At 65.6% G+C, this 27,187-nt stretch overlaps 1 protein-coding gene across 3 annotated transcripts in view; it reads right to left on the reverse strand.

Moving 5' to 3' along the window:
* The window catches only part of SH3BP2 (SH3 domain binding protein 2), a 35,633-nt gene extending 12,772 nt beyond the window's left edge, over positions 1–22,861 (reverse strand). The window contains exon 1 of one of the 3 annotated variants that reach the window (XM_070400288.1): positions 22,784–22,861. Coding sequence is in view for 2 of the 3 variants with exons in the window: in XM_070400271.1 (XP_070256372.1) it covers positions 1,871–2,025 (155 nt within the window). In the remaining variant the exon portion in view is untranslated. Of the gene's footprint in view, positions 1–1,870; positions 2,026–9,881; positions 10,258–22,783 lie in introns of those variants that run through there. The other 2 variants (XM_070400281.1, XM_070400271.1) reach the window with 2 other exon arrangements.
* Between the last annotated feature and the right edge of the window lie 4,326 nt (positions 22,862–27,187).

The following is a 27,187-nucleotide window of genomic DNA, read 5'->3' on the forward strand; positions in this document are numbered from 1 at the left end:
CCTGAGACCTCCCCTAAGATTCTCCCAGCAAGAGGGGATAGCTCAGGGCCAAGGAAGTCCCTGAGGACACACACACACCGTTCCCTGTCACATTCTTCCCTCTAAGGTCCCCACAAGACCTGCAACCGGGGGAGCCATGCGCAGTAGCAGCTGGGGCTCACCCCCTGACCCTGTGTGCAAGGCCCCTCTTCTGACTTCCCAGTGAGCCCGGGCTGGGCTGCCTCCTGTTGCTTCTTCCATGCCCTTCCTTGTTTTACTGTCCTAAGTACATTTTTGCAGCAGTCAGTAAGTTCTTTATATATATATACTCACACACATACATACACATACACATGTACATATACATATATATACTCACACACATACATACACATACACATGTACATATACATATATATACTCACACACATACATACACATACACATGTACATATACATACATATATATTGATGTCAGAGAGGAAGGGAGAGGGAGAGAGAGAGAGAAACATCAATGATGAGAGAGAACCATTGGTTGGCTGCCTCCTGCACACCCCCCCCCCCCCCCCCCCCCCCCGGGGATCAAGCCCGAAACGTGGGTAGGTGCCCTTGACCGGAATTGAACCTGCGAGGACCCTTCAGTCCGCAGGCCGATGCTCTATCCACTGAGCCAAACCAGCCAGGGCATCGGTCCAATTCTTGCTGCTTTTCCCCTCACTGATCTTTTAGAGCAGCGGTCGCCACCCGGTGGGTGGTCTGCGGACCACTGGTGGTCCATGAGGTCCGACAGGTTGGCGACCGCTGCTCTAGAGTGGAAGGGAGGTGTAGAAACACAGAGAGACATCGGCCTGGCACATCGATGGGTTGTCTTCCGCACGCGCCCGGGCCAGGGCACGCGCATCCAGCCTGCAAGCAAGGTTCGTGCCCTTAACCAGAACGGAACCTGGGACCCTTCAGTCTGAGGGCGGACACTACCCACTGAGACGCACCGGCTGGGGCTACACTTTGTCTCTTGATTGAAGTGTTTCCCTCAAGACAAGAACCAGGTCCCTTCACTCCCGGTAACACAGGAGCAGGGTGAGAGTCTGGGGCAGGGCGGGGCCGGCCAGCCCTCAGGCCCGTAGGTCCAGTGAGATCACGGGCCTGGCCCTGCCAGGGCGTTGGGGAGGTCATCGCTGTTTGGCCGAAGGCGGCTGGCTTTCAGTGGTGACTCTGCGCGGCCCGCAGGGACGTTGTAACTGCCCCGTGGCCCGCGGAACAGGCTTCCCCGCCCCTGTTCCCGTGTCCAGGCTCCCCGCCCGCGGGCTGTTCTCACTCTGGCTCCGCTCCCCTCTCCCGCGCCTCCTGCTGCTCCTTCAGGACCCAGGCCGGTCCCGGCGGCGGGGCACCACGTCCCGCCACCCCCCCAATACCCTACCACCCCCCCATCCCACCCCACACCCCCACCCCCCCCCACACCCCCCCCGCCCACCCCACCCCGCCCCCGGGCCCGTGGAGCTGGAGGAGGCGTGTGCTGTGCTCAGCAGAGGGGCCGCTAAGGACGGACCGGACCGAGACCGGCCGCGGGGCCTTCCTCACCTCAGCCCCGCCCCCCAAAACACAGCCACTGCGCCCAGGAAGAGCAGCGCCCCGGTGGGGGCTCCCCGCGCCGCCCGGGCTGCCCCGCGGCCTCGATCGCCCACCCGGCCGGCGGCGGCCTCGCCCCGAAGCCAATCCCTGCGGCCGGGACCCAACCGCCGAGGCTGCGAACAAAGGCGGGCACCGCCCCTCCGCGCCCCGGCCCGGGACCAGCCCGGCGGGTGGGAGAGGGGCCCGCGCCCCGCGCCCCGCGCCCCGCGCCCCGCGCCCCGCGCCCGCCTTTGTTCTCGCAGGAAGCCTGGCCGGTACTCACGGCGTCCACGCGGCGGGCACGGCCGGCTTCCGGGGACCGGACCCCCGACCCCGCGCGCACCGACACGGCCCCGGGCTGGGCTTCCCCGCCGCCTGGCCCCAGGCGCTCGGCTCCCGCGGACCCCAGCTCCGCGGCCGGAGCCCCGCACCCGCCATGCTGCCGCGTCCGGCCCCGCGCTGCTGGCTCCGCCCCGCGGGGAGGGAGAGCTCGCGGGCAGGTGGGGACCCGCCCCCGCACCGCCCTGCCCCGCACCGCCCCCCGCACCGCCCTGACCCGTCCCCCGCACCGCCCTGACCCGCCCCCCGCACCGCCCTGCCCCACACCACCCCTGCCCCGCCCCCCCGCACCGCCCTGACCCGCCCCCCGCACCGCCCTTGCCCCGCCCCACGCACCGCCCCCCGCACCGCCCTGACCCGCCCCACGCACCGCCCTGACCCGCCCCCCGCACCGCCCCTGCCCCGCACCGCCCTTGCCCTGCCCCCCACACCGCCCTGACCCGCCCCACGCACCGCCCTGCCCCGCCCCCCGCACCGCCCCTGCCCCGCACCGCCCTTGCCCTGCCCCGCACCGCCCTGACCCGCCCCACGCACCGCCCTGCCCCGCCCCCCGCACCGCCCCTGCCCCGCACCGCCCCTGCCCCGCACCGCCCCTGCCCCCCGCACCGCCCTTGCCCTGCCCCGCACCACCCCTGCCCCGCCCTCCCGCACCGCCCTGCCCCGCCCCCCCAACCGCCCCCGCACCGCCCTTGCCCCGCCCCCCACACCGCCCTGCCCCGCCCCCCACACCGCCCCGCCCCCGCCCCGCCCTTGCCCCGCACCACCCTGCCCCGAGGGCCCACACCGCTCCCTTCCCTGCCCTGTTCGGAACCTCCTGGGCCTCCCCAAGCCCACCTGCCCTCCCGGCTCCCGCCCGAGGGCCTCTCCCACGGCTTCCTCCCCCTCACCTCCCCCGCAACCCCGCTCCACCCCCGGTGGCCTGTCCAGCCCGGCCCATGGCTCCTGCTGCCAAGCCCGCCGGCCTCCTCGGGCCTCCGCCAGTTCCCGCTGCCTGGAGTGCCACCGGCTTAAATAAACTCCGATCCCCCCGAAACTGGCAAACAGGGGGGCTCGTTTTCGGAGCCAGCAGTCCCCCGACACCAAGCTGAGATGCACCACCGGAGCGGAACCTGCGGGCCATGCTCCGAGGGCCGTGGACACAGAAGTCCCCCAGCGCCAGCCAGGGGCTCTGCCCGCCAAGAGGCCCCCAGAGGAAGGGCGGGGGCGGTCTCACAGTCAGCGAGGGTGACAGGTCCGATCAATCGGATCGATCGAATAAAGGAGGAAAGCCACCTGATCGTCTCAGGAAACAAAGCATTTGACGAACTTGGACAATCCTTTCAGGATGAGCACACCACTCCACAAACTCAGGCCAGGAGGGAACTTCCTCCAGGCGGCCAGGCGCTGGGAGCACCCGCTCACCCCACTCAGCCCCACAGGCGCAGGCTCTGCCCTAAGGCTCTGCCCTAAGGCAGGGACAGGCAGGGACAGGCAGGGACTGCCCTCCTCCCTGCCCCTTAACCTGGCCCTGGAGGCTCTAGCCGGTTCGATTAGGCAAGAACAATGGAACACATCCCGACCTGAGAGGAAGAAGGTAAACTTCACAGACTAGATGTTCGCGTGTAGAAAATTCCAAGGAGCCCACTGAAAAACGATTAGAACTAAAATAGGAAGATGGCGGCATAGGTAAACACCGGAGACTGCTGCCGCAAACAACCACTTCAAAAATACAACTAGCCAAAACCGGTTTGGCTCAGTGGATAAGCATCGGCCTGCGGACTGAAGGGTCCCGGGTTCGATTCCGGTCAGGGGCATGTGCCTGGGTTGCGGGCGCATCCCCAGTGGGGGATGTGCAGGAGGCAGCTGATCAATGTTTCTAACTCTCTATCCCTCTCCCTTCCTCTCTGTAAAAAATCAATAAAATATATAAAAAAAAAAAATACAACTAAAAGACGGAACGGACATCACCCAGAACCACAGGAAGGCTGGCTGAGGAGAGACTCTTCAACTAGAAGGAAAGACAACAGCATACCGAGGCTCAGAGGCGGCGAAGTGTGGAAAATACATAGGTGTGGAGATGCACGCAAAAGGGAAGTCTCTAGGGACTCAGACTCAAATGGGAGAGGCGGGATTATCTGGCATCAGTTGTAACGTGAGGGCAGCTTTCTCTCCGAGGTCTGCAGCGGTTGCTGGGGTTCTGAGAAGCAGAGCCTCTGGGAACGGGACTGAGAGCAGCCATAACTGCTCCCTCCGCCCGCCCTGTTGATCCTGTGCGACACGCCCCGCCCAAGCCCTGCGCAGAGCTATTTGCTGGATAGCCTCAGGCAAAGGCTAGATTAGCACCTCCCCAGAGGACAGAAGTTTTCCCACAGCTGATTCTCACAGCCAGTCGGCCTGGTGGTCAAATCCCTCTAGTATTAATTACAACAATCAAGGCTTAACTAGAACAAGACTGAGCACAAAGACCACAAGGGGGTGCACCAAGAAAGCATAAAAAATGTGGAGACAAAAAAACATGACAGAAATGGAGGATATAGAGCTAAAAAACGCAATTTTGAGGGCTTTCAATAATGTGCTAGAAGCTGCCAATAAACTTGATGAGAGCCTCACGAAATCTAATGAGACCCTTGATGCTGTGATAAAGAACCAACTAGAAATTAAGCATACACTGACTGAAATAAAGAATATTATACAGACACCCAATAGCAGACCAGAGGAGCACAAGAATCAAGTCAAAGATTTGAAATGCGAAGAAGCAAAGAATACCCAACTGAAAAAGCAAAATGAAAAAAGAATCTGAAAATACGAAGATAGTGTAAGGAGCCTCTGGGGCAGCTTCAAGCCTACAAACATCAGAATTATAGGGGTGCCAGAAGATGAGAGACAGCAAGATATTGAAAACCTATTTGAAGAAATAATGGCAGAAAACTTCCCCCACCTGGTGAAAGAAATGGACTTACAGGTCCAAGAAACGCAGAGAATCCCAAACAAAAGGAATCCAAAGAGGACCACACGAAGACACATCATAATTAAAATGCCAAGAGCAAAAGACAAAGAGAGAATCTTAAAAGCAGCAAGAGAAAGAGACTCAATTACCTACAAGGGAATACCCATACGACTGTCAGCTGATTTCTCAACAGAAACTTTGCAGGCCAGAAGGGAGTGGCAAGAAATATTCAAAGTGATGAATACCAAGAACCTACAACCAAGATTACTTTATCCAGCAAAGCTATCATTCAGAATTGAAGGTCAGATAAAGAGCTTCACAGATAAGGAAAAGCTAAAGGAGTTCATCACCACTAAACCAGTATTATACGAAATGCTGAAAGGTATCCTTTAAGAAGAGGAAGAAGAAAAAGGTAAAGATACAAATTATGAACAACAAACATGCATCTATCAACAAGTGAATCTAAGAATCAAGTGAATAAATAATCTGATGAACAGAATGAACTGGCGATTATAATGAATCAGGGACATAGAAAGGGAATGGACTGACTATTCTTGGGGGGGAAAGGGGAATGGGAGATGCGGGAAGAGACTGGACAAAAATCGTGCACCTATGGATGAGGACAGTGGGTGGGGAGTGAGGGCGGAGGGTGGGGCGGGAACTGGGAGGAGGGGAGTCATGGGGGGGAAAAAAAGAGGAACAAATGTAATCTGAACAATAAAGATTTAATTTAAAAAAAATAAAATATTGAATATGCCCAGGTAAAAAAAAAAAAAGAACTAAAATAGAACTAAAACGGGCTCAGCTGGGGGACTGGCTAAAGACCAACACACACAAATCGGTCGTATTCCAGCCGTGGGCAAACTACGGCCCGTGGGCCGGACCTGGCCCGTTTGAAATGAATAAAACTAAAAAAAAAAAAAAAAAAGACCGTACCCTTTTATGTAATGATGTTTACTTTGGATTTATATTAGTTCACACAAACACTTGTGGACGAAAGGGGCCACATGCTGACCTGACAAGCTCAGGAGAGGCCTGCATGGCAATTTTGCAGACTCGGAGACCTAAAGTCACCACAAAGGATGGTCTGAAATTAAACCTTAACTAAAGCAGGTATGGTGGGCAGTTACGTCCTAAGCCGATATCTTCACTGATAAGGTCAACCTTTACCGTAACTGAGCCTATCTGTCTTTTTGCATCTATGAGAACACACCCTTGAAGTGTCTGGGTAACTTGTGACTTCCCTTTTAATGGAGCCCCTGGGGCACAACCAGGTGTGCTGGGTCCCAGGACAGAGACCACAAATCCCTTCATCATCATGTTCATTGTTCCTGCACCCACCTAAGTGTGTGTCCATCATTTTACTTTTTATCCTATCACAGAGGTTTCCTGGCTTCGCTTAATCCCACCTCCTTAAATCTGTCACCAGTGAATTTCATGTATAAATACAGATGTAACCCTGCCATTCTCCAGAGCACTATCTCAATTCATTGAGGTTCTCCTTCCCTGCCTATGTCGACAGTTTGGCTCAAATAAACTCACAAAAATTCTTTACAGGTTTCAATGGTTTTTTTACGTTGACACACTCCATCCATGCTTTTGTTCTGGCCCTCCGGTCCAGTTTAAGAACCCACTGTGGCCCTTGAGTCAAAAAGTTTGCCCACCCCTGTCTAGACAGTAGCACGAGAACAACCCAGAAACGAGCTCAGGTCCAGCGCCCTCCTCAGGCAGCCTTCTCTGACCTCTGCGGGGTCCTGTGTCCCTCACGGGGCTGCACGGCCCCTCCCAACACTGACCACACGGGTCGTCACTGTCCACCCCATCCTCACCAGCTCAGGCCCGGCACACAGGGGCACCCGGGGAGCCCCAAAGCAGGCGGAGGGTGTCCACCTGGCGGGTGTGGGGACTGCGGTTGTGTGGGAGGCGCAGGAACCCCAAACAGAGCCCCGCCGGGCGTGTCGCACCCTCCCGGCCTGTAAGGGGACGGGGCAGCTGCTGTGGGGACAGATGGTGCCCTCGCTCCTGCTCCTCATCTGGGGGGAGTTGGGGGGAGTCCTCCATTCTCACTGGCCACCGTCCCTCCCTGGGCATGCTGAGGGCTCCAGGTGGCCACTGACTGGCCTTGGATGGGCAGTGACAGGGCCAGGCTGTGTCCATCTTCACACACACCCCGGAGTGTCCCTGCTTCAGGACAGATGCCGACATCTGCAGCCCCTCTCCCAAGGACGGACTGTCCACAGGGAAGCCCATCCTGACATCACACATCCTCTGGCCGCCACCGGCCCTGCCCTGCACCCGAGGTTGAGCTGGGCTGGCGGGCAGCTGACCGGAAAGCCGGTGCCAGGCCAGGCTGGAGTGAACGGGTGAAGCGGTGGCTGAGAGTGAGGGTGACAGCAGGCCATGGTGGCCATAGTGACCAAAGCTTTGGGGGGACTTTCAGCCCAGCTCAGACCCCATCGGAGCCCGAGAAAGTGGCGGGGAGGCCCCAGGGTCACCCATCGTCCTGGCGGCCTGGCCCCCGGGCTGCCTCTCTCATGGCCCGTGGCCTCCCCCCAGCCCCAGTGACCTGACAGTTAAACTCCATTCACCCCCGGGGCCCCCATAGGAAACCTCAGCCCCCTTCTCTAGGGGAGACACCCCAGTGGTGCCCCAGGCCACCCTGTGAGCTGGCAGCTGCCCAGCTTGTGGTGCAGGGCGCTCTGTTCCCGCAGCTCGAGCGGCCGCCTGGACAGGGCTCTGGAGACGCGCAGCCGGGGCCGGTGGCCAGGTGGTGCCGCTGGGCGTCTGCAGGTGTGCGCCCTGGGAGAGGCACCTGGCACCGGGCACTCTCGGGCCCTGCTCCTGGGCTCACGCCCCCCTCGAAGCTGAGATTGGTCTCGGGGACCCGAGGCCGAGGTGCAGGGGTGGGGACAGCAGGCGGTGGAGCTCTCCGTCACAGCCACAGCGAGTTCCAGGAAGTCGGGCTGGTGGGGGCTGTGCGCAGGCCGCCTGGGAGCTGGGCGCTGCGGCCCACATGGCCACGTGCCACGGACAGCACGCTCCACAGGAGGTCCTGTGTGTGCGCGTGTGCACGGTGTGAGCCGTGCGTGAGAGTGAAGTGGGGTCCCCGGAGGGCTGGGCTCCTGCAGGACCTGCAGACATGCCCCCAAACATGGCGAGGGACTGGCGCCGTGTGACCACAGTGTCAGGGAGTTCCTGTCAGTGGTGACGGGCTGGCCAGTGTGTGGGAGCCACAGGTCCCCAACACACTCATTCACACACTCACACCCACGCACACTTCCTCATCGCACATGTGCCCTTATACATTCACGCTCACACCAGGGCGCACACGCATTCTCAGTAACACCCACTCACACATATACATGCACATGTAACACCCACTCACACATGTTCACGTACTGGTCCATACACACACATACATAGGTGCACCTCATTCAAACGTGCATGCACACTCACATGCATTCTTACACACTCACGCTTGCTCGTGCCCACTGGCTCACTGGCTTGCATGGCTACACCACAGCCACCCGGGCTGGCAGGAGCCTCCGGGCGTGGCCCTGTGCCCTGGGCAGGAGTGTGGGCCTTGCCAAACCCTCACCACCACCCCCCAGCCCTGCAACGCGCAGCACCAAGGCCAGCCTGACAGCTCATGACACCCCAGGCTCGGCGCCTTACTCCCACTTTACAGACCAGGACACTGAGGCCAGGAGAGGCTCGGGACCCACCAGGGGCACGGGGCCCTCGCCATGGGCACCTCATGTCACCATCCCAACTTCCTCTGAGGTATGAACCAGCGTCACCCCACGTCACTGATGAAGACTCCAAGGGTCAGAGAAGACCCACAGCCAGTAAATGGTGGGGCGCTCACGCCGCCTGGAGCAGCCACTCCCCCAGCCTGGCACAGGGCACAGGGGCGGAGGGCTGGCAGCTGCGGGGGGACCTGGCGCCTCACACCCGCTCGTTTGGGCTTGCCTTTCGGTTTCTCCTTCCCCTTCCTCTTCCCGGAATCCTTCTCCATAAAAGAATCAAAACAAAAATCTTCGATGAAGGCGGTGAGCAGCCACGTCAGAGGGAGGGTGCCAACCAGGCCACAAGGAAAGCCCCCGCCTGGAGGCCCCGAGCACAGGGCCCGGCTGGCAGCCGGGGGCCCCCACACCTCGTCCGAACCCTCGGAGCATGGCTCACTCACACGCTCACTCAGACACACACTCACACTCACACTCTCATACCATCACACTCACCATGCTCTCACACACTCACACGCTCACTCAGACACACACTCACACTCACACTCTCATACCATCACACTCACCATGCTCTCACACACTCACACGCTCACTCAGACACACACTCACACTCACTCTCTCATACCATCACACTCACCATGCTCTCACACACTCACATGCTCACTCTCACACCATCACACACACACCATCACACTCACAATCTCACTCTCACCCCACCACACTCACCATGCTCTCACACACGCACTCTCACACACCATAACACACACTCACACTCACACTCTCACACCATCACAACTCACAACGCTCTCACACACTCACACTCACTCACATTCTCATACCATCACACTCACAATGCTCTCACACTCACACTCTCACACTCACACCATAACACACTCTCACACACTCACACTCTCACACCATCACATTCACAACACTCACACACTCACTCATATACTCAGACACTCACACACTCACTCACACTATCACACTATCACACTCACACACTCACTCACACACCATCACACTCACAACACTCTCACACTCACACCCAATGTGTGCACACAGGTCCCAAAGGCCACGGCTGCCCCCGGGAGGCTGTGCTGTGGGCAGGCTCAGCCCCACCAGGTGTGCTGGCCCGGCCTCCCTGCCAGCTGCCCGCTGTGTGCCCAGAGCCGGCCCAGTGCCCCCTCCCTGCTCCCCTCAGGCTCCCTTGGGCCTCCCCAGGCGCTGGCGGCACCTCCTCGCCCCCCCCACTCCCACCCGATCGCAGGCCCCCCACTGACCTGAAGGCACTGAGCCAGCACATGGCTCTCCTGTCTGGCGACGGGTGGGGGGCAGGCGTCCTGGGGCCCCGGGAGGCCATGGGGCTCAGGGGCCGTGGGCCGGGGCCCGCATCTCCCCGCGGCGAGGCCTGCTGCCCGGCGCTGCCCGGGCCCTGCTGACAGCGCGGCTGCCTCTGGGGCCTGTGGCCTCCAGGCCGCTCCCCCTCTGGGACTTCCTGTTGCCGTCCCTGGGCAGCCGGTCGCAGCCGCACTTCCTGCCTCCCGCCCGCGGAGCCCTGAGGCCCCTGAGACCCAGGCCGGCCCGGCTGCTCCCCGCGGGGCTGGAGTGGCCCGGCTTCCGGCCCCTGTGGTCAGAGACCGCAGCCCTCCGGCCCCGGGGGGCCAGCTGCGTCCCGTCCCCTGGGAGGCGCTCCCGCAGGCCCCGGCCTCCCCGTGACGTGGCTTCTCCCAGCACCACCTCCTAAGCCCCAGCCTCCTTGGCCCGAGAACCCCTGCCAGGAGCCGGTGCTCACCCTCACCCCCCGGCCCGCGGGGAGCTCGCTACCTGCCAGCACGCTCCTCCCACCACCCGAGCACCAGTGCCCAGCTCTGCCCTCCGAGGCCACACGGGGGTGGTCACCGCTCTGCCCTTTGACACCAAAGGACCAAGACACCGGTTCTCAGCCAGGCCAGGCCCTGGCTGAGAGAGAGCCACCGCAGCCTGTGTGGGAGCCGGTCCACACCTCCAGGGGCCACCACGCTGCTGGCTCCTCGGACACTGGGACTGAGTGGCCACGGCCCAGAGCAGAGGAACAGGGGTCCCTGAGGGGCCCAGACTCGGGGGGGCCCTTTCCCCCCAGACCCTTCCTCTCGGGCCTGTTTCTCCACGCACCCTCCCAGCTCCGAGGCAGCACTACCCACTGGACCACCCGCCCGCCATGAGGGCAGCTCCCTGGCCTTGACACAGAGCCGGAAGTCAGGTGGGGCTGGAGCATCGCTGAGGTCTCCCACTCCACCCTCCCTTACCCCAAGGGCCGGAGCTCAAAGTGTCAGGGCCGCCCTGCCACGCCACATGCAGGACACTCACCAGGGTGGGTGGGAGCCAGCAGGGCCGGGCAGGGGCCAAGGGTCAGTCTGAAAAAAGCGGGGGGGAGCTTCACTCGGGGCTCAGGGTCCCGCCTGCTCCGGAGCCAGGCGAGCGCCGGGCGCTGCTGGTCCTGCCCACACCTGCCCGGGTTTGCATGCGGCATGGACTTCAGGACCTCATCCTGGATCAGCCAGATGGGCCCTAAGCCCAGGGACACGGATCCCTGGAGGAAGCAGAGGGTACACTGAGGAGACGCCACGTGAAGACAGAGGCAGCGACTGGAGCGATGCGGCCACGGGCCCAGGGAGCGGGGCTGCCGGCCTGGCCGGAGGAAGTGGCCGAAGGACGGAGTGTGGCCCCGCCTACACGTGACTTTGACCTCTGGCCTCCAGAACAGAGGAGAGGTGGATGGTTGTGTAAGCCCCCGGCTGCGGCACTTCTGGCAGCAGCCGTGGGAAACTCGGCCCCAGGACTCGCCACGCTTTTCCTGACGACGGTGAGCATCTGCTCCCAGCTGGTGTGCACCCCGGCCTCCCCGTGTGCACAGCTCTGTCAGGCCTGGCTCACCAGGCACCCTCCCGGGCACGGGCGAGGCCGTGCAGGCCCGCGCCCACCGCTCTTGCTCACGCACCCTGGCCAGCCCTTCCTTGGCTCAGGCGAGTGTGGGGTCTGGCTCCCGCTCCCCACCCCGGGCCCTGTCTCGCAGACCACAGTGGTCTCCCCCTGGAAACCTCATCCTCCCCAACAAACGCTCCCTCATCACCTAGAATCTCACCTTCCCCCGGAAATCTCCAAGTTGAAGGCACAGCCCTGCCCACCAGCCTCGCCACGGCCGAGGCAGGCCAGTGGTGGGCAATGGGTTCAGAGTCATGTCCGCACACGTGGCCAAACCGCCGACATGGCCATGACCAGCCCGGGCCTGGACCTTGCTCAGAGCCAGGCTGAGGAACTGTGGCTGGCCCACGCCATGCGGCTCCGTGGCTGAGTTGATGACCTATAAACCAGGTCGCAGTTCAGTTCCCCCGTTTCGGGGCTCCCTCCCCAGTAGGGGGTGTGCAGGAGGCAGCTGATCACTGATTCTCTCATCGTTGATGCTTTTCTCTCCCTTCCGCTCTGAAATCAATAAAAAATAAAAGAACTGTGGCTTTGCAGCCCACTTGACCCCCAACAAGAACTGATTGGCAGCGAGGCTGCGCCCAGGCCCACCTGCGCCCGGGACGGCTGCGTTGGAGCTGCCAGCGTCCCTGTGCCCACAGGACAGCAGTGGCCGGGCTCCAGGAGGCACCAGGGGCCGCTCAGGGCCACCAGGATGGGGGCAGGCACCCCGGCCTCTCCTGCGGCCCCAGCCCAGGGACTCCAGGAGGCGCAGGAGGAGGCGGGCACGCGTGGCCACCGCCAAGGGGCCTGGGCTTCCGAGGACGAAGGCCGAGCTGCGGGAGGGGTGGGTTTCTCCCCTGGGGCCCCCGTGCTCACGCTCTGCGCCCACACATCCCCGAGGCCCCGGCCCCACAGCACCCGGGCCTCCCCGTCCCAGGCCTGGTGCCTCTGCCCCGGCAAAGGTTCCCAAGCTGAGCGACTCCTCCCGGGCCGAGGGCGCGGAGCTTCGGACAGCGCTGGGGCCTCACCGGGAGGACAGCACGTGCGGGGGAGGGGGCGGCTGGGCAGGGCCTCCAGGCTGAGGTCCCTGTCCTGGGCACCAGGGCCACTCAGGCCATGTCGGGGGGCGGGTTGGGGTGTCGCTTTCCTGCGCCTCTCCCACCTCAAACCACAGCAGCAGAGGCGGGTCAGGATTCACAGTTCAGTTCATCGCGACACTGATGAGCCTCCACCTCTCAGCCGCTTAAGAAAGCTCGCCCGAGGGCAGACGTGTGGGCCCGTCCACCCCGAGTTCCTGCCCGGGGCACAGGCGCAGCCGCCCCCCACCCCGCCCGCCCCGCCCCGGCCTAAAGAGGCCCCCTGCCCCACCCCGGGGCCAGCTTAGCACCCAAGGCCCCGGACCCTGCAGGGGACACCGGGTGCCACTCCGAGAGGCACTCAGTCCATGTCTGCCCACCCACAGGAACCTTGGTGAGCAGGATGGGGCAGTGGTTAGAGCACGGACTTCCTTGGGGACAGGCCTGGCTCATTCTCCTCTAACCTTGTGGCCCACCCTGGGCCTCCGTTTCCTTGTCTGACAGCTCCTGCGAGGCGCTGTCCTAAACACCACATAGCGGGGCCATTGGGCAGGGTTCCCCCGGGGCCCTGGCGCTGGGTGCCATCGGCCACGCGGCCTCACAGGCTCATTGGGGAGGAAGAGCCTTCTTTCAAGCGTCTGGACCTCAGCGCTCCCGGCCACCCGGCCCCGTTCTGAGCTGTGTTACCCCAAGTCGGGAAGGGCCACCTGGAGGTGAGGGGCCAGGCCTTTGCCACGGCGGCTCGCTCAGTCCTTTCTGCTTCCGTGGCCCCGGTCAGACCACGCTGCTCGGGGCTGGGGCCGGCCACCTGCACGGCCACCCGTGGGCAGGACCCTCCGGCCCCTGGGAGGGGCGGCCCCTCAGGACCCCCAAGCATGTCCGGTCTGTCTGTGGGCTACCTGCCCCTCCCCCGCACCAGCTCCACCCCGTGTCCACCCCCTGCAGTGCGCCCAGCATGCCCTGGGCACCCCCTGCAGCATGAACAGATGGGGCCCCCCACTAGCTGGACGCCCCCTACTCTCCATGGGGTCCAGTTCATGAGGCTCATTTGTTTCATCAAACCATTCATCTGACCCAAACACCCCACTTCTCCACCTCAGCGGGGGCTCTGGCTGCATGACAGGCTCCCAGCTCTGAGCCCCAATGGACCTCAGCCAGGCCCAGGGCTCCCGCCTCAGTGTCCTCGCTCACAAAGCAAGGCCGCAGCCTGGACCGCGAGCCGAGCAGGTGGGGAGCCGGGACCAGCTCCCTCCCTGAGCCTGAGGGCCCCGCCCCACCCTGGGCAGGCGGGGGCTGCCCCTGCTGCTGACCCCAAGGGCCAAGGGCGGAAACCTGGCCAGCACCTGTCGGACGCCCAGAGGGACAGACCATCTTCTCTGAAGTCCGAGTCAAGCTGACCTCGAGCCAGACCAGGCACCAAAGGAGAGAGGACTCCTCAAATCCAGCCGCCCCACTCCTGCTTCCCGGCCGGCCGCTGGGCTCCCGCACACCCACCGCGCCAGCCCCTCCGTGCACTCGCTGCCCAAGGGCCCACCCCTGCGGGCTGGGTTCCGGCCGGCCTCCCGGCTGCAGCGGGACTGGGATGGGCCCACTCAGGGGCAGAGGCTGCCACCAACCAGCCCCTCCTGGGGACAGAGTGTCCACCTGTTGAGGCCAAGGCAGGGGCGTGAAGGCGGCACTTCCCCGCCTGCAGTCATCTCGAGATGGAGGGCCAGGCCGATGGGCGGGGCAGGAGGCGCCCTCCTGGGCAGGGGTGCCCGTCCCCGCTCCCCAAGGCTGAACTCTGCGCTCCTGATGAGGAAGTTGAGGCTGAGCGGCTGCAGCCACGGCCACCCAGCCGCACTGCCCATGTGACCAGGGCCCAGGCCACCTCGCCCATTTCCTGCCAGGCCTGGCCCTGAGGGGCAGAGGGGACCCCAGGGCCTACTCTCAGGTGCTCCCACCTGGGGGCACACCCACCAGCCCGGGGGCAGCTAGAGGGCAGGGGCTCTGGGCAGAGCCACACTGCGTGCCAGGCTGCCCTCCTGGCTCAGAGCCGCCTGTTCAGCCGCATCTCAGAGGAGGCAGCCACCGCACAAGCCCCACCCGGCCCGGCTCACTGCTCACAGCGGCCACGCCCTCGGGGGGCTCTGGGCTCACCCTGGAACAGGCTCTGGCAGCGAAGCAGAGCGCAGGCCTCAGTTTCCCCAGCAGGAGCACAGGCCGTCCCAGGAGCGGCTGGGAACAGCACTAGGCGGTGCGGACAGAGCGAGGGAGAAAAACGCCACACAGACATGGGGCTCCTACAAAGCCGTGGCCAAACCCCACTGGGCAACTGAGAAAATCGAGGCCAGAGAACAGCATGCTGTCACCCACCACTGGGCTGGGCGGGGCTGCGCTGGAGCCATGGGGCCTGTCTCCTGCACCCGGCATCCCCCCACCCGCCCCCTGACCCTGAGTCCCCAGTATCCGGGCCGAGGGAGGCATCAGGGCACTGCCTCCTGCCTGCGAGCCCACACCCTTACCCTCAGGATCCCAGCCGGCCTCCCTCCAGCTCGGGCTCCCCGTCTGCTGGGGAGGCAGCCACCTCTGACTCACACCCTTGTGACGCTGGTCCGCCCAGACACGGTGACACACCCGCCAGGGTGCTGGGAGGACTCTTCCACGTGAGGTAGCCAAGCAGGAAGAGCACACGAAAAGTGTTGGATCAGAAGCAGCTTGTGCAAAGGGCCTGGGGTCAGGGTGAGAGGAGGCACAGGCCTGCAGACACGGGGGACAGAGGCAGGCCCGTTCCAGGCTGCTGCGTGTGGGTGGGTGCCGCACCTGCCCCGCTGAGCACTGTTCGGGACTGGCCTCCAGTCCCAGCCTCTCCTCTTCGCACGGGGACCTGGTGCGAGTCACGCGCCCTGAGCCTCCCCTCCTCGCCCTCCCATCCAGGCTTGTTGGTCACAGCGTCCTGGGGACAGGAGGCAGCCCACCGGCACTCCCCATGGGCACTTGGCCTAGTGCTGGGTCCCAGGGTCTCTGGGGGTGAAGGGCACCCTGCTTAGCCCAGATCCCAGCAGCAGGGGGAGGTGACAGGGAACACAGCTCGTGCTGGGGGGTGGGGGGGGCGGGTAGAGGAGGCAGCCAGAGTGATCCAGCCCCATGGCGCCTCGCAGAAGCCCAGGGCGGAGGCCGAGGTCAGCCACGCCACACCCTGCGTGGACACTTGCTGTCCACGGTGCCAGTCCAGGGCGTCCCAGGGCAGACCAGCCGGGTCACCGGCCTTGACCCCTGTAGCGGCCAGTGTCCTCGGCTGCCCCACCATCTGCTCCATGACTCATCGCTCTCATCTCCTCCAGGCCTTGGTGGCCTCCCTCACACCACACCTCGGCCGCCCTCAGCCCGTACAGCTCTGGGCACTTTACCCACCGGGTCAGGCTCCGGGTCAGGACAGGGCACCAGGACCGGTGTGGTGAGGGCTGGCCCAGCCTGGCTCCTGCTGCTGGGGCCCCCAGGACCGAGCCCACCGTCTGGGCTGAGGTTCTGGCTGATGCTGGCCCTGCCCCGGGTCAGGCTGGGTCGGCTACATACAGAGCGACCTCCTTCTCCCACTGACTTCAACCTTTTAGGATTCGGGCTTCAGTTTTAACCCACTTTCCCCCTTTTATCACTAATGTGAATGTTAAGCTGTTTTCAAACATCGTTTTCCTTTGACCCTGTCGATGGACGCTCACCCTCTGAGCGTTGCACTGGATGGCACTGTGTTTTCTTGTCTTGCTTCGGGCTGCTTCTTATTCCTTAGTCCCTTTCAGGTGGGCCTTAGGCAGTCCCACAGAGGGGCTGGGCCTTGTCTTCTCACCCACTACCTCCCGGGTCACCCACAGGCCTGGAGAGCAGCTCTCGGGTGCCGGGCAGGGTCTGGGGGAGCAGCCACTCGGGATGGGTCTCCTGGGGTCTCTGTCTCTCAGAGGCAAGAGGCAGAGACAGGCCGAGAGGGAGGGAGGGAGCGGAGAGGGGACCCGGGAAGAAGCAGAGAGGGCCGAAGGGGGAAGGAGGGCCAGCTGAGCCAGCGTGAAGCTGGGGAACCGAGAGCAGCGTGTTCCTCCCCGGCCTGGGAACCTTGGGCTTGGGCGCTGGACAGGATGACTCATGGCCACTGGCTCCTGTGCGCACCCCCACTGTGCGCGCCCCCCTGTGCGTGTCCCCCTCTGAGGACCCTCCTGTGCGCACCCCCACTGTGCACGCCCCACCCCGTGCGTATCCCCCTCTGAGGACCCCCCTGTGCGCAGTCCCCTGTGCGTGCCCCCCACTGTGTGCGCCCCCCCTTGCCAACCCCCCTGTGCACATCCCCCCCCGTGCATGCCCTGTGGGCCTGGCTGACCTCCCGGTCCCAGGCGCCCTCACACTGCCCCATTGTTTGCCGGCCCTGTGAGGAGAAGGGTTGGCCCTGGGCCCGGGTTGGTGGGAAGGGCCCCAGCTCCCAGCCTCCCCTGCCCCTCCCAGTGCATCTGTGCCCAGCACTTGACAGACGGGAGGGGGGGGTCCCATCTGCCCTGCACACTGTCCCCTTTCCAAGGCCAGTGGTCCAGGGGATCCTGCACCCCACAGGCCCACCCTCCCTCCTTGCTCGGAGACGTCGGCCCAGCCGCAGCACAAGGGCACCTGCTCAGCCTCAGCCCAGGCCCCTCCTGGCTGGTGCCCTTCCCTGACCTCACCCTGTCCCACCTGACAGACTCCTGCCTGCCTTGGGCCCAGCTCAGGTCACCCCAAGACACCCGCTGACGCCCTAGTGAGGGCAGGTGGTGGCCCTCGGGGTCCCAGGCGGTTGGGGGATCGCAGAGCCCAGTTTGGGCTGGAGAGGAGGGCCTCCGGCGGAGCGCAATCCCACTGCCCCCGGGGCTCCAGCTGGGCCCTCCCTCAAAGGGTGGCCAGCTCCAGCCAGAGCCCTGGCCTCCACAGCCAGGCCCGTGTGAGCCCCCAGGCCTTTGTGAGCCCCCAGGCCCAGGCTCTCCCGTGCACCCAGCAACCCCACTCCCCACCCCTGGGCCCAGAGGCCTGGCACAGTGGTCTTAGATCACTGGATCCCCAGGCCAGGCGCCCGCCTGGCCCTGCCCTCAGCCGGGGGCCATCACCGGGCCACCGTGGACGGGCAAACGCTCTCCTCCAGCGGGTGGCCTCGCAGGCTCCCGGGGACAAGGTGGCTGCCGTGGCCAGCAGAGGCCTCCCCGGGGCCAGGGACCTGCCACAGGCAGGGCAGCCTGCACTGTGGGGGGAGGAGGTGCGGCTCAGTGGGTGCTGCAGGAACACCCCTTCCCCAGGAAGAGACCCTGGGTCACAGCTCTGCCGGCCAGAGAAGCCAGCAAAGAAGCCTGGTGGGTGGGGTGGGGGCAGGGTGGGCACTGCCAGGCGGGTTCCCGTCTCAGCAGCTCCCACCCCTGGGCCCAGAGGCCCTCGGTGGGGGTCACTGACTGCCCTGGCCGGCTCCCCCCTAAACCCCCCCCCACACACAGCCCTCTTGCAGGCCCTGCCCAGCCTCCTCGGCCACAGCTGGCTGCAGGGGGTGGGTCTCCAGACTCAGACGGCGCTGGGAGCACATCCTCCAGCCACTGTGCTCCGGACCCACCTCCAGCCTCTCTGGCTGCTCCTGGCCCTTCAGAGCCCAGCTGGTGCACTGGCTGGCCTGCGCCCACCTGCTGCCCACTGACCCCCCCAGAAGGCCCTCCTGGGGTCCCACATGGCACGGCCTGCACCACTGGGAGGGGTGCACATCTGTGAGGTGTGGGGCATCTACGTGGAGGCCCGGAGTGGGGCCCATAGCCCCGGCCCCGCTGCCCTCAGTGCCCGGCTGGCGGGAACCCTGGCTGGGCAGGCCCTCCGGATCCTCCCCAGAGCACGGGGTCCTCTTTCTCAATCCTCTTCCTTCCCCAGCGACTTCCTGCCCCAGAAAGGGCACAGCGCCACCAGCCACAGCACCGCACCCTCCTGGTCACACTCTCCAGAAATGGGGAGACCGGTTTCCGGGAGCCCCTGCCCCAGGGCCCCGGACCCCAGGATGGGCTGGGGACTCAGAGGCAGAAGGAGCAGGGTCTGCAGCCAGGGCCGGGCCTGGCCGGCAGGTTACCCAGACTCTCCGGCTCTCGCCGCCCCCAGCCCCTCCCTGATGTGACAAGGAGCCAGCGCTGGGGTCCCAGGCGGTGAAGTGTTGGGGTGAGGTCCCAGAGCAGCCTCTACCTCCCCCAGGATGGGGTTTGAGAGAAGACAGGAGGTCGAGAGGAGCACTGTGGGGGTTCAGCACAGAGCCGGTCCTGAGACAGGGTGGTGCACAGGGTGGCGGCAGGCTCGGTCCGCTCCCCAGCACCACAGGCTGCGACAGGAGCTGGGGGCCAGCAGGGAGGGGTGGCTGTCACTCCCGTGCAGCCCACCCAGCTCGGGCAGCGGCCATGCATTCCCGGAGGTTCCGGCCAGACAGCGCAGCACCTCCATGCTTTGGCGGGGACACAGCCAGTCCATCCTCTGCCCACCGCGGTAAACCCACCCACCCCGGCCTCCTGCCCCGCCAGGCCCAGCACGGTCTGCCCGGCCATGGGGGGCAGTCCCAGCCCTTCTGGCCTCAAATAGGAGGAGAGGCAGCAGCTGAGGTTGGAAAGGGACCTTCAGAGGCGAGGTGAGTGCTGGTGTCCTGGCGGGGCTCCCTGGGGTCCCACAGGCCATGCTCCTCACCGGGCCTAGGGCTCCCAGGCCTGCTTTTCTGGATCCTTCCCCACCGCTCTCCTAAGGGGTGCAGATCTGACCTGGCCGCCCCATCTTAGGGCCTGGTTCCCTGGGACCCCAATCCCAGATCCTCGCTGTGGCAGGAGGCTTGGGGGCGCACAGGCTGACCTCATCCTCAGCTCCAACCCGTCTCCAGAAATGAACAGAGAAAGGACCTGCCTTCATTTAGGACGGGGCCTCGAGGACGCCTGCAGGGCCTCAGTCTCCTCATCTGTGCAGCTTCTGGGGCCACCGAGGCAGCTAGAGCCCCGGGTAGGGGGTGGTGGTGGGCGGGTGGAGAGGGGGCGAGGGGGGCCTGTGATGGAACCCGGACAGTTTCCAGAGCGGCCACAGCACAACGACCCATTATTATCTGACCGAAGCCCTGCCAACCCCGCAGGCCTTCCAGGGCGAAGACTGTGCTTGTCTCGATGCTAAAAGCGAGAGTGAGACACAGGCGAGGCCAGCTTCAAAGGGCACCCTGCCAGCCCGGCCCTGCCCCAGCCCGTGAGCCTGCCCGCCCTGTGAGCCTGCCCGCCCTGTGTGCGTGCCCGCCCTGTGTGCCTGCCCGCCCTGTGTGCGTGCCCGCCCTGTGAGCCTGCCCGCCCTGTGTGCGTGCCCGCCCTGTGAGCCTGCCCGCCCTGTGTGCGTGCCCACCCTGTGTGCGTGCCCGCCCTGTGAGCCTGCCCGCCCTGTGAGCCTGCGGCCGTGAGCCTGCCCGCCCTGTGTGCGTGCCCGCCCTGTGAGCCTGCCCGCCCTGTGTGCGTGCCCGCCCTGTGAGCCTGCCCGCCCTGTGTGCGTGCCCGCCCTGTGAGCCTGCCCGCCCTGTGTGCGTGCCCGCCCTGTGAGCCTGCCCGCCCTGTGTGCGTGCCCGCCCTGTGAGCCTGCCCGCCCTGTGTGCGTGCCCGCCCTGTGAGCCTGCCCGCCCTGTGTGCGTGCCCGCCCTGTGAGCCTGCCCGCCCTGTGTGCGTGCCCGCCCTGTGAGCCTGCCCGCCCTGTGAGCCTGCCCGCCCTGTGAGCGTGCCCGCCCTGTGAGCGTGCCCGCCCTGTGAGCCTGCCCGCCCTGTGAGCGTGCCTGCCCTGTGTGCGTGCCCGCCCTGTGAGCCTGCCCGCCCTGTGTGCGTGCCCGCCCTGTGAGCCTGCCCGCCCTGTGTGCGTGCCCGCCCTGTGAGCCTGCCTGCCAGCGCTTCAGGTCTGCAGAAGCTTCTGGGTGCTCCAGCAAGATTTCCCTGGGAGAGCCCCACCGCCCTCCTCCTCTGGCGCAGGCCACATGGGCACTCGGAGCACGCAGCCGTGGCCCCGTCCATGAGCTCCCAGTCAGGCAGGGGAGACAGACAGGTAAACACGGCGACCAGGAAAGGCTCTGAGGAGACACCGCCCGAGGCGGCGGGGTGGGGTGGGGTGGTGCGGGGACACTTACTCCTTTTATTCAAGTGCTTCTGAGGGAGACGGTGGCAGGGCGGCCAGACAGGCTGAGCTGCTCCCTGCGGGCACGGCCCGCAGGCCTTGCCCTCTGCCCTGTGGGCCTGTCCACTCCGGGGTCCGTGCCTGGCCTGGGTCCTGGCACCAGGGCGCCCAGAGGTATGCGAGGAGCAGGCACTGGCCTCAGCGTCCCACTGCAGCTCCAAGGACAGCAGTGGCTCCCCAAATCTGCTGCTCCTGGTGGACTCAGGCCTCTGCCCAGAGACCCAGTGGGAGGGGACCTGAGAGCCTGCCCTTTGTCCAGGCTTCTCCAGTCCAGCCCCACCCCCCAGCAGAGGTGGCCCTGCTGTCCCTGCTGTTCAGCCCAGTGACTCAGGCACTGACCGGCCACCAAGGCCCTTGGGCAGCCACAACCACCGCTGAGGTAGAAGGTAGCTCACTGCCCACTGCACAGAGGAGGAAAGCAAGTCCTCGGGCTGGTAATGGTGGCAGGCGGACTGAAACCCAGGGCCTCTGTGGCCCCTCAGGCTTCCCATCCGTGGGCTTGTGCGCGGGCGTGCGCAGGCGCGTGCACATGCGGGGAGGGGTGGCGGCTGACTCAGCACCCACTTTCCTCTGTTCCTACGAACAGGAAGGGCCAAGGCATATCGGGGGCTGTCCACCCTCCTCTCCCCCAGACCAGCCTCCGGGGCTCCTCCCTGCCTCCTAGGCCTGAGAGGCTCTCCCAAAAGGCCAGGCCCTCTGTCAGCACCCCTTTTTCTGACGGCTGACAGGACTGGCCTGCCCCTCTGCCCAGGGTGTGCCCCAACCCAGGGCATAGAGAAAAGCAATGGGGGAGAGGGATTTACAGAGTCCTCACTCCTCCGAGGACCCCCTGGTGCCCTGGTCCCCTGGCCCCCCGGAGGGAAGTCTTGGCTCCCAGGGGGCTCCCAGGGGACGTCCTGATAATGGGCACAGTGGGCGAGATACAGGAGGGGGAGCCCAGCCCCCTCCTCTGGTCCTGCAGAGTCCAGGCCAGAGAAAGCAGGGCTGACCAGGGGCAGGGGCAGCGCCAGGCTGGACTTGAACCTGGAACCCTGCTCCCACTGCAGGGCTTGCCACCCCTGGGCCCACAGAACATCCTCACCCACAGGCGGGTAACCTTCCTGGAGCCCCTTTGTGCCGGCAGGTGACACACCTCATCAGCAAGACCACAGGGCGGCCCGCGGCCCCGCACCCAATGGTCAGGGCCACTCAGCATGGCCAACCCGCCGCCGGCACAGACTTCACCAGCGCTGAGGAGCAAGCCCACGCACTGAGAGAGGACGAGGCCCCTGGGCAGCAGCGCAGCCTGGCAGAGGGAGCAGCTCCCCCCAGGAGCGCCCTGGCCCTCTCGACACCCAGAGGGAGCCAGCTGCCAGCACCCCTCCTCCAGGGGAAGGAAGCCAAAGCCCAGAGCAGCAGGAAAGAGTGGGGTGCGGGGAGGGGCCGAACCCACATGTGCAACGCTGTCCCCAACCCCCAACTCTCCCAAACACTCTGCCATCCTCTCCGACAGACACCTCACTGTTCCCCAGAACAGGAGCGGCAGGCTGCCAGCCCGGGCTGCCAGTCACTCACACTTCAGTGTGAATCAGCGCAGACGGGCGGCTTTTCTCCGCTTGACGGAGCGGCCAGGGCAGGAAGGTCCGGGCTCCCGGGAGGAGGTGGGAACAAATTCCCGCCCGAGTCCCGGAGGCCGCGACGGGTGGGTCGTGTAAGGGGCCCGGCGGAGGCCTTCCTGCCCCAGGGGCGGGGGTCGCGGAGTCAGGACGACAGGGACGCGGGACCGACGCGACACCACCGCCCGCCACGCCTAGGTCTCCGGGGCTCTCCCTGACAACCCGAACGCGCGCCTCCCCAGGGGAGGCAGTGGTGGCACCGGGCCGCGCGCTGCCCGCCCCCTCGCCCCCCGGCGCCCCACGGCAAGGACGGCAGCCCTGACGACCCTGGCGAGCCCGGGGGACACGATCGCGCCCCGCCCACCGCATCCCGCCGCCGCACCTTACCCGCCCAGGCTCCGCTCCCGGCCCGCGGGCTCAGCTTCCCGGCGGCGGATCCCGGCTCGGCCTCCCGGCGCGCGGGCCCGCCCCGCCTGCCTCCTGGAGCTCCAGCCCCCGCCCCTCCAGGCCCCGCCCCCTCCAGGCCCCGCCCCTCCTTCAGGCCCCGCCCCCACTCCGGGCCCCGCCTGCCTCCTGGATTTCCATCCCACGCCCCCGACAGGCCCCGCCCCTCTCCAGGCCCCGCCCCTCCTGCCCCGCCCCGCCCCAGGCTCCTCGAGGACTCCTCACCCGCGCATTGGTCCCCCAGGCTCAGCTCGCCGTCGTGGAGGTCCGAGGTTGGGTGCCGGGACCCCCACCTTTCCCCACCCCGCTCCCAGGGACAGGCGGGTGTTGGCCCACCCAGGGGGCCATGCACAGCACACAGTAGATGCTCAGTAAATGCAGATGAGAGAACACACACGAAACTTGTCTGTCCCTGGGCGTGTCCTGCCTGTGTCACCGGGGCCTCCTGGTGGCCTCGGCAGCCTGGGGCAGGGCCCGGTGCACCCCTCTGACAGAGGATTTGCTGGGACCCAGTGGAACGCGCGCCGGCACCTCTCAGCCACTTCCAAACGGGGCTCAGCCCTGGGGCCAGCCTGGCTCCCACGGCCCGGGATCTGGCTCCGACACGGAGTCCCAGCAAACAGGCCACCTCTCCCTTTGCCTCTGGAAGGCTCTCAGCCAACAAGGTTGCGCCCCCCGCCTGCGGAAAGCGGGGGGCGATTCCAGACCCCCTTAGATTTAGACAACCCTGCTTACGGGGCGGGGGCTAGGAGGAAGGGGCTTCCTGCGAGGAAATGGCTTGGGGGGGCCCTAGGGGCCAGGTAGGTGATGTGAGGGGCGGAGATAGAGTGCAGGTGTTCCAGGGAGGGGAGCAAGGCCTGCAAGCTGGTGAGCCTCTCAGAAAAGGGGCCCATGCCTGGGGGGTAAGGAGGAGGGGAGGCTCCTCCCCATGAGGTGTGGGGGATGGACCCCCAGTCCCAGGTCCCAGGAAGCCATGAGCTGGGGAAGGGCAGACTCCGGCCCGGGGCCGAGGGGCTGGGGGAGGGAAGAGGCCAGCCCAGCACAGGCTGAGCCCCACCGGGTGTTCTTTTGCTGGAACCAAGCCAAAGGGACACACGGGGTGGGGCCGAAGGCGGGCCCTGGGGTGGCTCAGGACATGGAGATGGGAAGTCTGTTTGGACTCGGAGCCAGAGCCCGGCCGCTGCCTCCCCCTGCCCCTGCCCCCAGCCCCTCGCTTTGCTGCTGGGAGAGCCAGCTCAGTGACACAGCCCCGAGCCCACCTCCATCCCAGCCCCACCCACTACCGCACGGGACTGGCTGGACACCTCGGACCCATTCTCTGGGCTGGGCTCCTGGGGCCAGGTCCGCTGACCACTGTGAGCACCGGAGGGCAGCCTGCCCCGCTGCCGGTCATGGCCAGTGCAGGGGGACCCGTGTGTGGGCATCGGCTCCCTTCTCGGCCGCCCGAGAGGGTGTGGGGGACAGTCAGAGGGGGCTCCTGGGGACCAAGGGGCCAAGACCTGCCGACTGGGAAGGGCCCTGGAGGGTGAGGGAGTCCTGGGCTGGGAGGCCAACTCCAGGGCCAGCCGCCCCCCTTCCCCTCCCCGGGCTGCCCCCTCCCTAGCGGCTGCCCCCTGACTGCCGGCCACCGGCCGGCGCCATCACCGGCCCGGCGCCATCAGCACCCAGCCGGGTCAGCTGCTGCCTCGCCTGAGGTGGTTTGGGTGGAACTTCTACACGGACTCAGTCAGGCAGCCGCACCAGGAAGGTCTATTTCCAAACTCCCCGTGGGTGGAGGGCTCGGCCCACGCACTCGCTAGAGGCTCTATTTTTGTACCTGACACCCTGCCCTCAGCCCGGGGCCCAATCTGGGACCTGAAGGGCCCCTTCTATTCTGGGGCTTCCGGCCCGTGGCGTGGGGGGGTGGTGGTGGCTCACCCCGCCTTCCTCCTTCCAGACTCGGTGTTCCAGCGGCCCCTGTCCCCCACTCCCGAGCCCATGTGACCTCGAGGAAGGCCCTGGGGTCTGGAAGGGGAAGCTGTGGCCCTCAAGGCTGGGGCCTCACTCACGGGGGGCCGGGGGGGCGGTCCCACCACCAGCTTAGGGTCGGGAGGTGGGTCGGGACAGCCGCCCCCCAGGCCAGGGCTGGGCACTGGGAGGAGGGACATGAGACACGGTTCGAGGTGGCCGGTGTGACTGTGGAGCCCCCGGGCCAGAGGCGGGGGTGAGGGACCCAGAGGCACTGGGCCCCCCAGGCTGCCCTCCAGGCCCCGCAGCCCAGCGGCCTGGGCCTCACTAGGCACCCGGACCGCTCCACCCCGCGGGTGCTGGTGGGTCTCCCCGAACCTTCAGCACCTGCCCCGCCCAGGGCCGGGGGACCCTGCCTTCCCTTTCCATCCTCCATCCTCCAGGTGCGCTTTGGCCCGATTCCCATTCCAGAGGGTCCCCAAACCATGACGGGCGGCTCTGGGACAACCCCCTTCCCAGGCCAATCTCTACCCATCAGCCCAACTCCTGACACCCGGGTCTCTCCTCCCGGCGCCTCTGCCCTGGCTCAGCCCAGCCCGGCCACCACTCGCCCCGCCGCAGGCTGCTTCTGGGCTCTGCCCTCTGCTCCCTCCTCCTCCCCCAGGACAGGGGGCGAGCCCAGGGGCAGGTGGACCCGCCTGTCCACTGTGAACTTCTGAGCAGAGCAGGGCCCAGCGCTGGCCCTGAGGCTGGAGGAGAGCAGCCCTGGGGCGGCCGGGGCTGGGTCCCTGTGGGAGGGAGGCTAGGAGGAGGTGGGAGGGCCACAGGGGGACTGAGCCTGCTGGTGGGGGGCACCGGCCTTCCCTGTGCCCGGGCCTTCGCACCCTTGCCCCCTCGGTGGGTGCAGCCAGAGGAGATGGCGGGGCGCCTCCCCTTCCAGGAGAAAACGGGCTCGGAGGGGCTCCCGCGGACGGGCTCCACGCCTGGGCGTCTGGCTGCCTCCTCACTTTCTCTGTTTCATGTTGAAAACGCGAGGGCAAAGCCGCCGGCGCCTCCCGAGCTGCTGCTGGGGTGCCCGGCCCCCCTCAGAGGCAGGGCCAGCTCAGCCGGACCAGGACTCGCGGGGAGAGAAGGGCGCCAGCCGGCCGGTGCGGCTCGGGGTTTGACCGGCGGCCCACGCACCGGGCGGTCGCGGGTTCGATTCCCGGTCAGGGCACGGGCCCAGGTTCCGGCTCCATCACCGCAGGGCCTGCAGGAGGCAGCGGTGGATGTCTCTCTCTCTCTCTCTCTCTCTCTCCCCTCCCTTCCTCTCCCCTGGGTGAGGACGAGCACCACGAACACACGCCGAGGCACTCACGGGGTGTGTGTGTGCGGGGGGGGGGGGGGGGGGGGATAACGCATCTGCACGATGTTTGCGTTTCTACGTTTCCGTGGAAACGGGCACAAAGAGCGAGTCACCGAACAGGGATGCGTGTGAGCCGCCGGCCGCGGTGACACAGGCCGCCCCTCGTGACCAGATGGACGCGATGGCTCAGGGCCTCCTCCCGGCGGCCAGAGCCGGCCTCCTGCTGCCCAGCCCGCCGCGGGGTGGGGGGCCCCGGCAGGCGCCGTGCCCCGTGGGGTGGGGGGGGCCCCCGGCAGGCGCGTGCCCCGCGGGCTCCGCAGCAGGTCCCGCCCTCACTTTCCATCGCAACTTTCCGCCCGCCCTTTCGGTTTCGCCTTCCTCCCTCCAAACAGCTCGCGGCGTCGCTGCTCCGCCCTCGGGGGCCACCCTGCCGCCGCCCGGCCCCCGTCGGGCGCGGTTCCCTGGAGGGACGGTCCCCGGCTCCGCTCCCGTCGCTGGGCCCGCCCGCGTCCGTCCGCCCGCAGCCCCGCGCTCAGCCCGAGCCTCGCTCGCACCCGGATCGGCCCTCCCTGCGTCCGCCGCCCGCCACCTCCGGCCTCCGGGCCCTCGCACTGCACCCCCCCCCGCCCCCCCCCCGCAGGGAGCTTCGTCCTCGCCGTCACTGTTTAATGTTCCATCGATTTGAAAGAGAGATTTACTGGTGTTTATGCATTTATTGTTGCTTCTTTTCCTTCAAGTTTATTTTTGTTTTGTTTTGCTTTTCGTGCTTTTAAAAAACTGTTTTTATTGATTTCAGAGAGGAAGGGAGAGGGAGAGAGAGAAACATCAATGATGAGGGAGAACCAGGACCCGGCCGCCTCCTGCCCCGCCCGCACCGGGGATGCAGCCACAACCAGGGCCGGTGCCGGACGGGATCGAATGGTGGCCTCCTGGTTCCTAGGTCGATGCTCCACCCTGAGCCAGCCAGGCCGCTGGTTGCTTCCTGTAAGTGGCCTGACCACAGATCGAACCCGCAACCTTAGCGCATCGGGAGAAGGCTCTAACCAACTGAGCTA

The sequence above is a fragment of the Myotis yumanensis genome, unplaced genomic scaffold (assembly GCF_028538775.1).
Source record: "Myotis yumanensis isolate MYYU_CA2020_CCGP unplaced genomic scaffold, mMyoYum1.0.hap1 SCAF_1, whole genome shotgun sequence".
Lineage (NCBI taxonomy): Eukaryota > Metazoa > Chordata > Mammalia > Chiroptera > Vespertilionidae > Myotis > Myotis yumanensis.